This window comes from Bombina bombina, chromosome 5 (assembly GCF_027579735.1).
Source record: "Bombina bombina isolate aBomBom1 chromosome 5, aBomBom1.pri, whole genome shotgun sequence".
NCBI classification, from domain to species: domain Eukaryota; kingdom Metazoa; phylum Chordata; class Amphibia; order Anura; family Bombinatoridae; genus Bombina; species Bombina bombina.
The window spans coordinates 846,501,453-846,520,875 of record NC_069503.1 but is presented as its reverse complement, the minus strand read 5'-3'; the positions used below and the strand labels follow the sequence as shown (position 1 = coordinate 846,520,875).

Genomic DNA, 19,423 nt, shown 5'->3' with positions numbered 1-19,423 from the left:
TACAACTGCTGATTCTTAACTTCTGTTTCAGGTGAGCCTGAAAAAATGGGCATAGAAAGCAGCATCCGCTGCTTAATAAATCTACCCCCTTGTGTTATTGGCTCGTCCATGTGCATTGCTATTTCTTCAACAAAGGATACCTAAAGAATTAAGTAAATTAGATAATAGAAGTAAACTGGAATGTAGTTTAAAATTCTACTCTCTGGTGCCGATTTAATAAAGTGCGGACGGACATGATATTATGTAGCGTATCATATATAATGTAGCTGTCGGCATTTATCATTGCACAAGCAGTTGTGCTTGTGCAATGCTGCCCCCTGCAGATTTGTGGCAAATCGGCTGTTATACGTGTTATATGTATGTGCTGTTATATGTGTTATATGTATGTGTTTTTGTATGTATGTATATATGTATGTAGCTCAAATTACAATTACAATATATGTATTTGCACAAATATTCTCTGGCAATTCTGTTTCATCATTGACATGTAATACCAGATTGAGTGCTATTCTGAACACAGGCCGGCAATATTGACAGCACACCCTGAACATCAATAGTGCTCCACTTGTAATCTAGGCCTCAATGTGGAAACAGTTTCTGTTTTTTCATTTTTGTTAGTATTAACTGTGTATAATTGTTAAAGGGACATGACACCCCACATTTTTCTTTCATGATTCAGATATTGTAAAACAAATTTTAAAAAAATCCAGTTTACTTCAAATTTGTTTTGTTGTCTTCATATCATTTTTAAAAAGCAGGTGAATAGGCTCCAAGTAGGGTTGCCACCTCAGCCATGTTTTCCTGGACACTTATAAGTTACACATGCTGCAGGGTGTGGAGGGAGGAATATGAATAGTGCATATAGATAGTGCTGTCCAGAAACACAATACATGTTCCTCCCTCCACACCCTGCAGCATGTGTAACTCATAAGTGTCCAGGAAAACATGGCTGACGTGGCAACCCTAGCTCCAAGACATGCACATGTCTGGGGTACTATATGGCAAACACTGCTGTCGTATAGTGCTCCAAACCCCATGTACTCTACCTTCCTTAGTATTCTCTTCAGCAAACTATACCACAAAAAAGTCACAAAGTCAATTTTATAAAAATTGAATTGAAAACTTTTTTTTTTTTGTATTCTTTATTTGAATTATGAAAGAAAAATGCTGGGTGTCATGTCTCTGACTCTAGAGGTAAAATAGCTCTGTGCATACCCAGAGAAAGCAATTATTATTTTAACAGTCAGATTCCTAACTTTTCAGAAGTGGAGTTATATTGAACATTTTATTTTACTTTCATTTGCCAAACCTAAGGCTGAACACAAATGGCTTGGAAAAATATAGCCATAGTTAAGGTTTAAACATCATTCAACTAAGGCCCCATTGCTTGGCCAACCATGGTTTGATACAAAAATAAAAAAATAAAGATATAGGGGCCGATTTATCAATATCTGTCTGACATGATACGCTAACAGGGGGTATCAATCAACCCGATCGTATAGGATTGGGTGGATTGATGTCCGCAGCCTCAGAGGCAGCAGACCAGTTAAGGAGCAGTTAAGGACCGCTGCATCATAACTGCTGTTTCCGGTGAGCCAAACAGGGGCATCAGGGGACATTCGGCTCTTGATAAATCGGCCCCATAGTGTTTGGATCCTTATGGAAGAACAAACTGCTGACATGAAGCTAACATAGGTGAAGAGGTCTCAAATATGGGGTGTTGTACACAAATACACTAAACTATTGTATGGATGTATGGATTTTATTGCAACCTCATTATCACTGTTTATTTACTTATATTTTGCTACTACTGTTGTCAAGTTAGGTGTGTTTGCTACAGATTCTTGACAGAGAAAGTTCTCAGGCAGAAAATAGTTTAACAACAATAAAGAAGGGTTTTCAACTGTTCTTTACTAAACAATGTTGATAGACTCATCTATCATAATATTTTTCCATATATTAAAAACACACAAATCTTGTTATACTTTCGTTCTCCGTTGCTATGCCACGCAGGAATTTATAGACTAGTAAACTAGGCTTTACAATAAACAAGCAGTGAATACACATTATTCATGATGACTGAGCAAGCGTACCTTGACAGAGTGGATAGATTTGTAATCCCGAGGAACACCTGTCGCATGTCTGCCCAACAAATCCAGGTCTACAATCACACTGTCCTGTTACAGGGTCACATGTACTGTGATAGGCGCCTTGCTCTGAACAGCGGCAAGCTGAAAGGAAGCACGGGTATATTCAGCAACTGTTTTTACATTTACCTTAAAATACTTCTCTATGGTTAAATTTTTATTTCATACAGTTTAAAACAGCTTTCCAATTTACTTCTGTTATTAATTTTACTTCATTCTCTTGGTGTCTTTTATTGAAGAAGCAGAAATGCATTACTGCCAGCTGAACACATTTGCGAGCCAATGAAAATGGGCATACAGGTTCAACACCTAGCTCTAAGCTCCTGAGCCTATTTAGATATTCTTTTTAACGAAGGATACTAAAAGACTAAAGCAAAGTAGATAATACAATTAAATTGGAAAGTTGTTTAAAACTGTATTCTCTATCTGAAACATGAAAGAAAACGTCTGGGTTTAACCTTTAAGTTTGAAATATGCAGACAGACATACATTTACAGAATGCATAGTTAAACAAAGCTATTTATCATACTGTTGCCTGTTTAGGGAGTAAAAAAAAAAGAAGAAAGAAAACAGAGCAGAGCTCATGACTTCAGCCCATCATGAAACAGCACAACACTTACATGAGGTTACCATAGGTAAACAAGTATTAAAGGGACAGTCTAGTCAAAATTAAACTTTCGTGATTCAAATAGGGAATACAATTTTAAACAACTTTCCAATTCACTTTTATCATCAAATGTGCTTTGTTCTCTTGGTATTCTTTGTTGAAAGCTAAACCTAGGTAGGCTCATAGTCTAATTTCTAAGCCCTTAAGCCCGCCCCTTATTTCAATGTATTTGGCAGTTTTTCACAGCTAGATGGCATTAGTCCGTGTGTGTCATACAGAGAAGAATTGTGACCGTGCCCATGGAGTTACAAATGAGAGGGAACTGATTGGCTAAAATGCAAGTCTGTCAAAAGAACTGAAATAAGGGGGCAGTTTGCAAAGGCTTAGATACAAGGTAATCACAGAGGTAAAAAGTGTATTATTATAACTGTGTTGGTTATTTAAAACTGGGAACGGGTAATAAAGGGATAATCTGTATTTTAAAACAACAATTTTGGTGTAGACTGTCCCTTTAATTCTTGGGCAATGTACACCAGTTTGCATACATAGCTATTGCATGGATATATGGATTTTATTGCAACCACATTATTATCATCATTCGGTATGTGAAAATTTGCTATTACTTTTTTAGAGTGAGGTATATTTGCTACTTATCTTTGACTTGGGTATATTGGAAACAGTTACGGCTACTGACCACCAAAGAATGCTCTCAGGCAGCAAATCATTTAAGGACAATAAACCATGGTTGAAATTCTTCTTTACTAATTTTTTTTATATGTTTTTCCATCAGAATATTTTCCATGTTAAAGAAAAACAGAATCAAATTGTGATATGCCTCAGTCCTTCCTTGCTATGTACAACACATGATGACTGAGCAAGCGTACCTTGACAAAACGGATAGTTTTCTAATCTGGAGGAACATCTGTCACATGTCTGCCCAGTAAATCCAGGTCTACAATCACACTGTCCTGTTACAGAGTCACATGAGTTATAATAGGCACCATGCTCTGAACATCGGCAAGCTGAAAGGAAATAGCAGGAATTTTTAGAAACTGCACCCATTTTTACCTTGAAATCTTAATTATTCATGGTTGCAATAAGCGGATACATATACAGTTACAAATAATATGATTAAACAGAGCATTTACAAACATTTCAGTGTTTATTTAAAATATATTTTGCCTGGTTAGGGAGAAAATGTGCAGAAAGTGGCCATTTTAGCCAACTTTTCCCCATGCCTATAGATTTATTTATATATTTATAAATATATTTGTAGCGAATCATGTCCGCTCGACCTCCTAAATGCAGACAGCATATACTGTCGGCATTTATCATTGCACAAGCATTTCTAGTGAAATGTTTGTGCAATGCCGCATCCTGCTCACCAGTGGCCGCTAGCAGGGGGTGTCAATCATCCTGATCGTATCGGATCGGGATGATTTCAGTCAGTTAAGGAGCATCTGCTGCTTAATAAATCTACCCCCTTGTGTTATTGGCTCGTCCCTGTGCATTGCTATTTCTTCAACAAAGGATACCTAAAGAATTAAGCAAATTAGATAATAGAAGTAAACGGGAATGTTGTTTAAAATTCTACTCTCTGGGGCCGATTTAATAAAGTGCGGACGGATATGATAAGATGTAGCATATCATGCCCACCGCACATTGATAAATGCCGACAGCATACGCTGTCTGCATTTATCATTGCACAAGCAGTTCTTGTGAACTGCTTGTGCAATGCTGCTCCCTGCAGATTCGTGGCCAATTGGCCACTAGCAGGGGGTGTCAATCAGCCCGATCGTATAGGATCAGGGGGATTGATGTCCGCAGCCTCAGAGCAGGAGGACAAGTTATGGAGCAGCAATCTTTAGATCGCTGCTTCATAACTGCTGTTTCCGGCGAAGGCTCGCGTGGAAACAGGGGCATCAAGCTCCATTCGGAGCTTGATAATTCGGCCCCTCTATCTGAATCATGAACTAAACATTTTGGGTCCCTTTAATAAATTTAAGTTACAAAAGAGACATTGCAGAATATGAATATTGAAAAATTAGCAAACAAGCGAAAGGCACACCATTGACTTCTATAGGGTGTGCTACAAAATCTCAAGGTGCATTAGGAATACGTCCAATTCCTATGTTTTTTACTCAGAAGGAAAAAATTATTTTTATATATATATATATATATATACTGTATATAAAGTGAGTACGGTATATACATATATACACACAGACAATATATATATATATATACTGTATATAAAGTGAGTATATATATATACATATATACACACAGACAATATATATATATATATATATATATATATATATATATACACATGAGTATAAAAGAAAGAAAAATCCTGGAATATAAACCTGGATAAAAGACAGGGAATTCAGCACTCTTTTTTAAGAAATTTATTAGCTCATAAAAATAAATGATGTATCCAAAAAGAGCTTGGGCTGCTGGGAGAGGAGGCGATCTTCAACACCCTTAATACTTAATCTCTCTAATTCTGTGGCAACCAAGTAGCTAAACAGATGATACAATTATGTGTATATATTATCAGCAACAAAAAATAAATAAATTAAACATTTGAACCTGACCGGTCAGGGAACTGTGTAGGTACCAGTTAGAAAAAAAGCATGCAATTATTCTCGGTTATAAATATAAACCTCTAACATCAATATACAGCAAGCTTAGGCATCGTGATGTACATATGTATAAGTATATATAGGTGGGGAACAGCAACCAGGCTACTACACCCTGCTGCGTACGACACCTTAATGTATAAGGCTTATTGTCGGGCAGGTAATAGTTACTGAGAGCATGTCCCCAAAATATGTACATAGGTTGAAGTCAAGTAGCGAAAATGCAAGCCGCAAGATACAAAAACAATATACTCAGCAAGATTAGTAAACTTGTGATCACATGTAATACTGAAGGTCATTAGTTAGATATTGAAATCCTTGAATCAGCCATGCAATCAAGCAGTACGTTAGCCATAAAGCAGAAAAAGCAGGATGCAAGGGAAAGCAAGACAGCAAGTCAGTAGATATATGATTCATGTGCATCGAGCATTAGATACTAGAAGTTTCCTTTTGGATTTAAGGACTTATGATGAGCCCCCTCAACAGGGTAGCTAGATAAGCATGTAGTAAATCTTGCCTATCAGTCAGGCAAAAATCATAGAACTATACGACCTTAGTCCATTTTTGATCTCCAAGGTGATGGTTTGTGTTAGAGCCTTCTTGACCTCCAAAGGATTTTAAGTTTGAGTCCAGTCAAACGCCAAAGCTTGCAGAGTGTGAGCGATGCTTGTTCTCCGGCATGAACACAGTCCACATGTTCCGGTTCGGACAAATTCCCTGTCTTTTATCCAGGTTTAGATTCCAGGATTTTTCTTTCTTTTATACTCATGTATGATATTTAAAGGGACTGCACCAAAAAAATATATTGATATATACTTCTTTCAACCAGTATTTAATAAAGAACTGGTTGGTTGTTCATATTTAGCTCAAAGCAGTTGCGTCCCCTCTGTATAATTCTTGAATATATATATATATATATATATATATATATATATATATATATATATATATAGTTATCCAGAGTGGTATAGCACTCACAGTGACTTTCTTCACATATCCTGCTCGGGGTGCATTTTAAAGTAAATCCATATATCCAAAGTAAAAAGCACTCACCGGGTCTTAATAAAAAAAAACACCTGTTTAATAGAAGTGACGTTACGGGGTTGCCCCCATCCTCAGACAATATTTATAGTACAATGATATACTTAGCCCATTTATCAGAACCCAACTCCCACCCGTGGTGCTGTCGGCGGCATTCCGGAAGTCCAGCGACCGCATGGTACACACACATACGTCATAGGTTGCCATGTCAACCAAACGCGGTTTGGCAGACCTGTGCTCAAAATAAAAGCATGGATTAAAAACAACTGGCGTACACCTCTTAATATAACAATAGAAAGCTATAGAAGTGAACAAAAGGCCTCATCTATATGAGTATTCTAGATGAAATATCTAGTTGGAATAAGTTAAAAGAAATATGGTAATGGACAATGGGCAATGAGGGGACTATTTACAATGGAAGATATCTACAAATAGCAGTGCGAGTCCAGGTGGACATTCAATTTCATCTAGAATAATCATATAGATATGGGCTTTTGTTCTTTTCTATAGCTTTCTATTGTTATATTTAGAGGTGTAACTAGATTGGCATTATTGAGGCATGCAATTGTATGGACAGAACAATGCAGCGTATGCTGGGTTCTGTTGGATGCAATGGTATGATTGTCTATTATAGGTATTTGCTAGACAAGAAGGAACTATAGCTTTCTGGGCATTTTGGTTGCTACATCATTCCCATAAGTTAGTATACGTTATACTGCATAGGTTTTGAATGATAACCTCTAAGTTGCCCTAATTAACATTACTCATTCATCTATCATAGAACATTGTCTTTGAATATGCTCTCCCCTTGAATATGTGTACAATTTGTTATGCCTCTGTAATACTCCCTGCACGCCAGTTGTTTTTAATCAATGCTTTTATTTTGAGCACCGGTGTGCTGAACGGCGTCCGGTTGCCATGGCAACCTATGACGTAGGTGTGTACCACACGGTCGCTGGACTTCCGGAACCCCAAAGTCAGCACCAGGGCCGCCATCAGGGGGTGACAGGGGTGACTCCTGTCAGGGGCCCCATGGGCCAGGGGGGCCCCATGAGGCAAGAACTAAAAAAAAAAAAATTTTTTTTTTTTAATTTTGGCAGCCACCAGTGGGTACTACAGCAGAGTGCTAATTGAGCATGGGAAATGTTATTACAAGGAGTAAAGTATTAGCATTTGAGAGGATTTCTGAGTGTGCACTCAACCACTATGCACAGTGTGAGACAGACTATGCACTTTGTTTGTACAGTGTGTGCCTGAGTCAGACGGCAGATCACTTTAATTTGCAGAGGAGGTAGAACTTACTTAGCAAATGTTTTTTTTATTTCTTTGTGCAATTTCATATTATAACTTCAGTGTGGTAGTAGTTGTATGGTGGGGCCAGGTGTCCATAAAAACACATTTTTAGCAGCATTGTATTTATGATTATTTGACAATACTGTTGAATTTCTATATTTAAAACCATGCAGAAATGTTTCCTCCTATATATATTACATTCCAGTTTACTGCCCCTTTATGCAAGGACTTTCCAGATGCAAGGAGGCATTTTATCTAAGATGTTTACATCTGCATAACATGTTATACTCTCAGACTAAGATTGCTCAGTGTTTGAAATGAGACAGGTTAACTTAAAACTGTTCTGTTTACACTACAGCTAACTTAATTTTGAAATACATACCAACATGCCTAAATCCTGCATTTTGTGGTATGAGTACCACAGCTTATGGTTCAACCAAGACCATATAGAATACAGCATTTTTAAAATCCATAAGTACAGCTGACAGATGGGAATATTTGTACACTATATATGAAGTGGTGCTCTTGGTTGGGTAAAATGGGGAAAAATCAAACATATGTTAACCTTTTTAAAAGTACTTTTCTTCATCTAGCCATCTACCCAGATCCTTAATGTACAATTTTGAATTCACAGAATTATTTTTGTTTGCACATTTACAAATATGATTCTTTAAAAAGTGATCTCTTAATTTCTGCAATTTTTTTTATCATGCATGTCACACACTGTTGATTTAGGGGATGCAAGGTGCAGAAATGTTTCCTCCTGTGAGTGTTTCTGTTGGTGTCTGTGTTTTTGTCTTTGTGCTTTGGTTTGTGTCTCTATGATTGTGTAAGTATTTTTTCTGTGGGTCTCTCTCTGAGGGTGGGTGTGTATGTCTTTGTGCATTTTCTGTGGATGTCTGTGAGGGTGTGTGCATATGTCTTTGAGCTTTTTCTATGGGGGTCTCTGTGAGGGTGTGTGTATGTTTGTCTTTGTATATTTATTTTCTCTGGATGCCTCTGTGAGGGTGGGTGTGTATGTTTGTGTTTTCTGTGGATATCTCTGTGAGGGTGTATGTGTGTGTGTGTATGTATGTATGTATGTCTGTCTGTCTGTCTGTCTGTGATTTCTGTGGATGTCTCTGTGAGGGTGTGTGTTTTCTGTGGGTGTCTCAGTGAGGGTGTGTGTATGTATGTCTATCTATCTGGGTTTTATGTGGTTGTCTTTCTGTGTGTGTGTGTATGTCTTTGTGTGACTTCTGAGGCTGTCTCTGTCGGTGTTTTCTTGGGTGTATGTGCAAGTTTGAGTTTGTGTGTGTGTCCATTGTCTGTTCCTTTTTAGGACATTTTGACCTTACTACTGATTATTCACATCTTTCTACAGACTTTGAGACTAATGAGACCTTTCCGGAAGTCACCAATCCACCATTTAACCTTTAAATTATTGTTTAGGCAGTTCAGGGCCCTTCCTTTCAGCCACTGCATGCCGTTGGCATCATTTAGTTGGCATCTTCCTTTACAAAAAGATAATCAGAACTCCATATTTTGTTTTCTAAATCTCCTTTTTTTTTGCAAAACTGTAGTTTACCTCATTACTTGTCAGGTCAATGTAAACAAGTGCTGAGTGTCTGTTTGGGTGTCTGTGTCTGAGTGTGTTTCTTTACGTGTCTGCTAGAGTGTCTATATGTGAATCCTTATGTGTGAGTGTGTGTGTTTCAGTGTATGAGTGTGTCTGTGTGTTTGTACGTTACTACCTTTACAACATTTCCAACTTTAAATAGACACTTAAAAATAAAGTGCATATACATTTTATTCACTTGGTCAAAAATTGCACATGTCAAAGGGGGGGGGGCCTGATCAATGGTTAAGTCAGGGGCCCCAAAATTTCTAGTGGCGGCCCTGGTCAGCACCACGGGTGGGAGTTGGGTTCTGATAAATGGGGTAAGTTTCTCATTGTACTGTTAATATTGTCTGAGGACGGGGGCAATCCCGAAATGTCACTTCTATTAAACAGGTGTTTTTTTTAATTAAGACCCAGTGAGTACTTTTTACTTTGGATATATATATATATATATATATATATATATAAAACTATATGGCACAGAAGTTTATCAAATATTTGCTACCACACCACCTTATACCATAAATACAATAAAAGTTTACATGAAAAGAATTTGAGCTACTTGGCAATCATACTTTATTTATAGGGGTCAATTTATCAAGCTCCGTATGGAGCTTGATGCCACATCTAAAGACCGCTACTCCATAACCTGTCCGTCTGCTCTGAGGCAGTGGTCAGAAATCAACCCGATCGAATACAATCAGGTTGATTGACCCTGATAGCGGCCGATTGGCTGCGAATCTGCAGGCGGTGTCATTGCACCAGCAGTTTACAAGAACTGCTGGTGCAATGATAAATGCTGACAGCGTATGCTGTCAGCATTTATCGATGTGCGGCGGACATGATATGCTACATCGTATCATGTCCATCCGCACTATCATAAATAGACCCCATAGTCTACTTTGCAACTAATAGTTTATTCAGCAAACATCATTAATTTTTAATTACTTCTGAAATGAATCTACTACAATATCTAGCAAAAAGAAGGTATTGGTCATAAGCAAATATGCAGAAACTTGCTGAGATTCTGATGTTCTCACATAAAACTGAACAGTGTTAAGTTAACCTATCTCATTTCAAACACTGAACAATCTTAGCCTGAGAGCATAACATTTTATGCAGATGTAAAAATCTTAGATAAATGCCTCCAGGCATCTGGAAAGTCCATGCATAAAGGGGCAGTAAACTGGAATGTAATTAATATATATATATATATATATATATATATATATATATATATATATATATAAAAATAAAAAACATATTTGCCAAAAGGGCACCTATCATTTGTGTATTCAGGAGGAAACATTTCTGCATGGTTTTAAATATAGAATTTCTACAGCATTGTCAATTAATCATAAATACACTGCTGCATATTGCTAAAGGGGTTTTTATGGGCCCCTGGCCCCACCACATAACTACCACACTTAAGTTACAATCTGAAATTGCACAAATAAACATTTACTAAGTAAGTACTACCTACTTGTCACATATTTCAGCAACACTACTGTGCTTCCTCTTTAACTCAGAACTGACCTTTCCCTCATAGGTATATACGGCTCCTCCTTCTTTTCTACGGTGCTTGGTAATTTGCTTTGTAGTGACTAGTTCAAGTACCTACTTTCTGGATTCGCCAGGTCGTGCTGTGATAGCACTAACTACCTTTAAGCATTTGCTTATTCCTTTCCTTGTGCTATTGGCCTCTGTCATCGGATTGTTCCCTCAGTTGGGATTCCTCTGCCTTACTCAGAACAGTGAGCGGTTTCTGCATCCTTACACAGCTACCTGTCTGGCTCCTCCTGTTTTTACTGCTACATCATCGGACAAGTGAGAGCTCTCTTCTACCTCTGAACCAGAGTCTTTGCAGAACGGAAGTCTCGCTCCGACAGAGTCTAAACACCCGCCTCTCAGCTGTACTGTTTGCAGCGTCCTTCTGAGATTTCGGATAACCTAACCAGGTACTCTTTGCGTGATATATAAAATGAAATATCTCTGATCTGACTTTAACTTGTACCAAACAATAGAACAACCGCATCTGTTGAGAGTTTGTATTTGTCACTAATTATATAATAGTGTCAGTGTAACAACCACCGGAACAGTTGTCAGAGATCTAACAGTTACGGTAATTATCAAGCAGAGAATCTCTGTAACACCCACCTGATTATATATATCAGTTTAATATTCAAGTTGTATCATATATAAATAGTTAAATTCAAGCTGTATCTAAGTTGCTGCTGCCGGAACATAAGTGTGCCTTCTAGTGTGAAAGCCTAAACTGTGACGTATTTAACCTCTTGATCTCTGGATGTTGATGGTGATTTTCCACTTTTACCTCAGGCTTAATTACCAACTTTTGCATAGCCTCTATCCTTGTGATATAACATAATTTATGCTTACCTGATAAATTCCTTTCTTCTGTTGTGTGATCAGTCCACGGGTCATCATTACTTCTGGGATATAACTCCTCCCCAACAGGAAATGCAAGAGGATTCACCCAGCAGAGCTGCATATAGCTCCTCCCCTCTACGTCAGTCCCAGTCATTCGACCAAGAATCAACGAGAAAGGAGTAACCAAGGGTGAAGTGGTGACTGGAGTATAATTTAAAAGATATTTACCTGCCTTAAAACAGGGCGGGCCGTGGACTGATCACACAACAGAAGAAAGGAATTTATCAGGTAAGCATAAATTATGTTTTCTTCTGTTATGTGTGATCAGTCCACGGGTCATCATTACTTCTGGGATACCAATACCAAAGCAAAAGTACACGGATGACGGGAGGGATAGGCAGGCTCATTATACAGAAGGAACCACTGCCTGAAGAACCTTTCTCCCAAAAATAGCCTCCGAAGAAGCAAAAGTGTCAAATTTGTAAAATTTGGAAAAAGTATGAAGCGAAGACCAAGTTGCAGCCCCGCAAATCTGTTCAACAGAGGCCTCATTCTTAAAGGCCCAAGTGGAAGCCACAGCTCTAGTGGAGTGAGCTGTAATTCTTCCAGGAGGCTGCTGTCCAGCAGTCTCATAGGCTAAACGTATTATGCTACGAAGCCAAAAAGAGAGAGAGGTAGCAGAAGCTTTTTGACCTCTCCTCTGTCCAGAATAAACGACAAACAGGGAAGAAGTTTGGCGAAAATCTTTAGTTGCCTGCAAGTAGGACTTGAGGGCACGAACTACATCCAGATTGTGTAGAAGACGTTCCTTCTTTGAAGAAGGATTTGGACACAAGGGTGGAACAACAATCTCTTGATTGATATTCCTGTTAGTGACTACCTTAGGTAAGAACCCAGGTTTAGTACGCAGAACTACCTTGTCTGAGTGAAAAATCAGATAAGGAGAATCACAATGTAAGGCTGATAACTCAGAGACTCTTCGAGCCGAGGAAATAGCCATTAAAAACAGAACTTTCCAAGATAACAATTTTATATCAATGGAATGAAGGGGTTCAAACGGAACACCCTGTAAAACTTTAAGAACTAAGTTTAAACTCCATGGCGGAGCAACAGCTTTAAACACAGGCTTGATCCTAGCTAAAGCCTGACAAAAGGCCTGGACGTCTGGATTTTCTGACAGACGCCTGTGTAACAAGATGGACAGAGCTGAAATCTGTCCCTTTAATGAACTAGCTGATAGACCCTTCTCTAAACCTTCTTGTAGAAAGGACAATATCCTAGCGATCCTAACCTTACTCCAGGAGTAACCTTTGGATTCGCACCAGTATAGGTATTTACGCCATATTTTATGGTAAATCCTTCTGGTAACAGGCTTCCTAGCCTGTATCAGGGTATCAATAACCGACTCAGAAAAACCACGTTTTGATAAAATCAAGCGTTCAATTTCCAAGCAGTCAGCTTCAGAGAAGTTAGATTTTGATGTTTGAATGGACCCTGTATCAGAAGGTCCTGTCTTAGAGGTAGAGACCAAGGCGGACAGGATGACATGTCCACTAGATCTGCATACCAAGTCCTGCGTGGCCATGCAGGCGCTATTAGAATCACTGATGCTCTCTCCTGTTTGATTTTGGCAATCAATCGAGGAAGCAGCGGGAAGGGTGGAAACACATAAGCCATCCCGAAGTTCCAAGGTGCTGTCAAAGCATCTATCAGAACCGCTCCCGGATCCCTGGATCTGGACCCGTAGAGAGGAAGTTTGGCGTTCTGGCGAGACGCCATGAGATCTATCTCTGGTTTGCCCCAACGTCGAAGTATTTGGGCAAAGACCTCCGGATGAAGTTCCCACTCCCCCGGATGAAAAGTTTGGCGACTCAAGAAATCCGCCTCCCAGTTCTCCACTCCCGGGATGTGGATTGCTGACAGGTGGCAAGAGTGAGACTCTGCCCAGCGAATTATCTTTGATACTTCCATCATTGCTAGGGAGCTTCTTGTCCCTCCCTGATGGTTGATGTAAGCTACAGTCGTGATGTTGTCCGACTGAAACCTGATGAACCCCCGAGTTGTTAATTGGGGCCAAGCCAGAAGGGCATTGAGAACTGCTCTCAATTCCAGAATGTTTATTGGAAGGAGACTCTCCTCCTGATTCCATAGTCCCTGAGCCTTCAGAGAATTCCAGACAGCGCCCCAACCTAGTAGGCTGGCGTCTGTTGTTACAATTGTCCAGTCTGGCCTGCTGAATGGCATCCCCCTGGACAGGTGTGGCCGATAAAGCCACCATAGAAGAGAATTTCTGGTCTCTTGATTCAGATTCAGAGTAGGGGACAAATCTGAGTAATCCCCATTCCACTGACTTAGCATGCACAATTGCAGCGGTCTGAGGTGTAGGCGTGCAAAAGGTACTATGTCCATTGCCGCTACCATTAAGCCGATCACCTCCATGCATTGAGCTACTGACGGGTGTTGAATGGAATGAAGGACACGGCATGCATTTTGAAGCTTTGTTAACCTGTCTTCTGTCAGGTAAATCTTCATTTCTACAGAATCTATAAGAGTCCCCAAGAATGGAACTCTTGTGAGAGGAAAAAGAGAACTCTTCTTTTCGTTCACTTTCCATCCATGCGACCTTAGAAATGCCAGAACTAACTCTGTATGAGACTTGGCAGTTTGAAAGCTTGAAGCTTGTATTAGAATGTCGTCTAGGTACGGAGCTACCGAAATCCCTCGCGGTCTTAGTACCGCCAGAAGGGCACCCAGAACCTTTGTGAAGATTCTTGGAGCCGTAGCCAATCCGAATGGAAGAGCTACAAACTGGTAGTGCCTGTCTAAGAAGGCAAACCTTAGATACCGGTGATGATCTTTGTGAATCGGTATGTGAAGGTAAGCATCTTTTAAATCCACTGTGGTCATGTACTGACCCTTTTGGATCATGGGTAAGATTGTCCGAATAGTTTCCATTTTGAACGATGGAACTCTTAGGAATTTGTTTAGAATCTTTAAATCTAAGATTGGCCTGAAAGTTCCCTCTTTTTTGGGAACCACAAACAGGTTTGAGTAGAACCCTTGTCCTTGTTCCGACCGCGGAACCGGATGGATCACTCCCATTAATAACAGATCTTGTACACAGCGTAGAAACGCTTCTTTCTTTATCTGGTTTGTTGACAACCTTGACAGATGAAATCTCCCTCTTGGGGGAGATAATTTGAAGTCTAGAAGGTATCCCTGAGATATGATCTCTAGCGCCCAGGGATCCTGAACATCTCTTGCCCAGGCCTGGGCGAAGAGAGAAAGTCTGCCCCCCACTAGATCCGGTCCCGGATCGGGGGCTCTCGGTTCATGCTGTCTTTGGGGCAGCAGCAGGTTTCCTGGCCTGCTTGCTCTTGTTCCAGGACTGGTTAGGCTTCCAGCCTTGCCTGTAACGAGCAACAGCTCCCTCCTGTTTTGGTGCAGTGGAGGTTGATGCTGCTCCTGTTTTGAAATTCCGAAAGGGACGAAAATTAGACTGTCTAGCCTTAGCTTTGGCTTTGTCTTGAGGTAGGGCGTGGCCCTTACCTCCTGTAATGTCAGCGATAATTTCTTTCAAACCGGGCCCAAATAAAGACTGCCCCTTGAAAGGTATATTAAGTAATTTGGACTTAGAAGTAACATCAGCTGACCAGGATTTTAGCCACAGCGCCCTACGTGCCTGTATGGCGAATCCTGAGTTCTTAGCCGTAAGTTTGGTTAAATGTACTACGGCCTCCGAAATGAATGAATTAGCTAGTTTAAGGACTCTAAGCCTGTCCGTAATGTCGTCTAGCGTAGATGAACTAAGGTTCTCTTCCAGAGACTCAATCCAAAATGCTGCCGCAGCCGTAATCGGCGCGATACATGCAAGGGGTTGCAATATAAAACCTTGTTGAACAAACATTTTCTTAAGGTAACCCTCTAATTTTTTATCCATTGGATCTGAAAAAGCACAGCTATCCTCCACCGGGATAGTGGTACGCTTAGCTAAAGTAGAAACTGCTCCCTCCACCTTAGGGACCGTTTGCCATAAGTCCCGAGTGGTGGTGTCTATTGGAAACATCTTTCTAAATATTGGAGGGGGTGAGAACGGCACACCGGGTCTATCCCACTCCTTAGTAACAATTTCAGTTAGTCTCTTAGGTATAGGAAACACGTCAGTACTCGCCGGTACCGCAAAGTATTTATCCAACCTACACAGTTTCTCTGGTATTGCAACGGTGTTACAATCATTGAGAGCTGCTAAGACCTCCCCTAGTAATACACGGAGGTTCTCCAATTTAAATTTAAAATTTGAAATATCTGAATCCAATCTGTTTGGATCAGAACCGTCACCTACAGAATGAAGCTCTCCGTCCTCATGCTCTGCAAGCTGTGACGCAGTATCAGACATGGCCCTAGTATTGTCAGCGCACTCTGTTCTCACCCCAGAGTGATCACGCTTGCCTCTTAGTTCTGGTAATTTAGACAAAACTTCAGTCATAACAGTAGCCATATCTTGTAATGTTATCTGTAATGGCCGCCCAGATGTACTAGGCGCCATAATATCACGCACCTCCCGGGCGGGAGATGCAGGTACTGCCGCGTGAGGCGAGTTAGTCGGCATAACTCTCCCCTCGCTGTTTGGTGAAATTTGTTCAAATTGTACAGATTGACTTTTATTTAAAGTAGCATCAATACAGTTAGTACATAAATTTCTATTGGGCTCCACCTTGGCATTGGAACAAATGACACAGATATCTTCCTCTGAGTCAGACATGTTTAACACACTAGCAATAAACTTGCAACTTGGTTATAATCTTTTTTAGCAAAAACGTACTGTGCCTCAAAGAGGTACTAAACGATTAAATGATTAAATGACAGTTGAAATAATGAACTGAAAAACAGTTATAGCATCAAACTTTAAAACAACACAACTTTTAGCAAAGGTTTGTTCCCATTAGAAAAATAACAATAATTAAATTTGACATAAAAATTACAGAGCAACGTTTTTATTCACAGTCAATATAAAATTCTCACAGCTCTGCTGAGAGAATCTACCTCCCTCTAAAGAAGTTTGAAGACCCCTGAGATCTGTCAGAGATGAACCGGATCATGCAGGAAATATAAGAGTAACTGACTGGAATTTTTTGATGCGTAGCAAAGAGCGCCAAAAACGGCCCCTCCCTCTGACACACAGCAGTGAAGAGAAACGAAACTGTCATAATTAAAACCAAACAACTGCCAAGTGGAAAATAATGCCCAAATATTTATTCACTCAGTACCTCAGAAATGTAAACGATTCTACATTCCAGCAAAAACGTTTAACATGATAAATACTTATTAAAAGGATTAGTGACTTTTAACAGAGTAGTTCCGGTGAAATACCATCCCCAGAATACTGAAGTGTATACATACATGACATTATAACGGTATGGCAGGATTTTCTCATCAATTCCATTCAGAAAATAAAAACTGCTACATACCTCAATGCAGATTCATCTGCCCGCTGTCCCCTGATCTGAAGCTTTTACCTCCCTCAGATGGCCGAGAACAGCAATATGATCTTAACTACTCCGGTTAAAATCATAGTAAAAAACTCTGGTAGATTCTTCCTCAAACTCTGCCAGAGAAGTAATAACACGCTCCGGTGCTATTGTAAAATAACAAACTTTTGATTGAAGTCATAAAAACTAAGTATAATCACCATAGTCCTCTCACACATCCTATCTAGTCGTTGGGTGCAAGAGAATGACTGGGACTGACGTAGAGGGGAGGAGCTATATGCAGCTCTGCTGGGTGAATCCTCTTGCATTTCCTGTTGGGGAGGAGTTATATCCCAGAAGTAATGATGACCCGTGGACTGATCACACATAACAGAAGAAATATATCAATATTTCTCTTAACCTCTTATGGGGGAGAAACTTTTGCACTTTCCTATAAGTGTGTCTTCTCTCCTTTAAGAACATAAATTGCTACAAGTTCTCACTCAGATGTTATAGATTGATCTTGAGAAAATATTTCCAGCAAACAAATCAACATTTTTCTATTCTTCCTATATTTTTATACTACAGTTCTGTTACCATCTCTGTTGATTCATAGGTTGACCTAGGAATCCTGACATATTACCAAGCCTGAAAGATGGATCAAGCAGAGTTGTTCAATCACGTCAATAATTTAGCTCAGCAAATAGATCATTTGACTCAGGGCCTTAGAGAGTTGCAATCAGAGAATAACACCTTACGCAGCTTTGTTAAAGAAGCAGTTAATGCTATCCTAAAGCCTCTATGCCTCTTAATGTATTCACTAAAACCTAAGACATATTGTACAGAAAAACAAAAGGTATTAACCACTATCTCATATCTCAGAGGAGAGCCAAGAGCGTGGGTTGATACCTATTTTGAATCAAATGACCCCATCATAAATTCCATTGATGCATTTTTTTCTGCTATGGCAGTCCTCTACGAGGACCCCAACAAACAGCATACAGCTGAGTCAGCTATGCGAGCTCTCAAACATGGGAAACGTCCCATGGAGGACTACATAGCAGAATTTACACACTGGTCTACCTAATTATATAATAGTGTCAGTGTAACAACCACTGGAACAGTTGTCAGAGATCTAACAGTTACGGTAATTATCAAGCAGAGAATCTCTGTAACACCCACCTGATCATGTATATCAGTTTAATATTCAAGTTGTATCATATATAAATAGTTAAATTCAAGCTGTATCTAAGTTGCTGCTGCCGGAACATAAGTGTGCCTTCTAGTGTGAAAGCCTAAACTGTGACGTATTTAACCTCTTGATCTCTAGATGTTGATGGTGATTTTCCACTTTTACCTCAGGCTTAATTACCAACTTTTGCATAGCCTCTATCCTTGTGATATATATATCAATATTTTTCTTAACCTCTTAATTGGGGAGAAACTTTTGCACTTTCCTATAAGTGTGTCTTCTCTCCTTTAAGAACATAAATTGCTACAAGTTCTCACTCAGATGTTATAGATTGATCTTGAGAGAGTATTTCCAGCAAACAAATCAACATTTTTCTATTCTTCCTATATTTTTATACTACAGTTCTGTTACCATCTCTGTTGATTCATAGGTTGACCTAGGAATCCTGACACTACTCTGCAAATGGAAGTGATCAATGTGCGGCGGACATGATATGCTACATCGTATCATGTCCGTCCGCACTATCATAAATAAACACCATAGTCTACTTTGCAACTAATAGTTTATTCAGCAAACATCATTAATTTTTCCTTTCCTTTCCCTTTATTTATACAAAAAAAAGTGAAATAAGCCACTCTCTTAAAACCAGAGTGGTTCAGGAACACCACTTCCTAGTAATACTGCAAGATGTAACTATATAGCCCATATAAACGCACTATACAAGTGAAGTGGTGTCCATTCAGAAATCTTTGGTGAGGCTTCTAAAGCCAAAAAATTTGTGTTATGTAGGTGAATTAATAAAAAATAACAAAATATATAAAATATCAATATATATATATAGCGTGCGGTCTCCCCAAGTTCCCTATCTCAGCTTATAGTTCAACTTGATTTTCCTCTCTCCCCTATGCCCCTTTATAAACACTTTAGACTTGATGGTCTTACTAGCCTCCCAGTCTTATGCATACTCTTTCTTCTAATCCTTTGTTTAAACAGCAGCATCAACAAGCCTGATCAGAAAATACCCTCTCTTCTATCCGGATAG

General features: G+C 39.4%; 1 protein-coding gene across 1 annotated transcript in view; it reads right to left on the bottom strand.

Annotated features, from left to right (window-relative positions):
- Nucleotides 1–19,423, bottom strand: part of LAMA3 (laminin subunit alpha 3) — a 573,745-nt gene that overhangs the window by 326,622 nt on the left and 227,700 nt on the right. Inside the window, exons 15-16 of the mRNA XM_053714980.1 lie at nt 3,639–3,776; nt 2,094–2,231 (exon numbers count right to left, since the gene is read on the bottom strand). Coding sequence (XP_053570955.1) covers nt 2,094–2,231; nt 3,639–3,776 — 276 coding nt within the window. The remainder of the gene's footprint in view (nt 1–2,093; nt 2,232–3,638; nt 3,777–19,423) is intronic.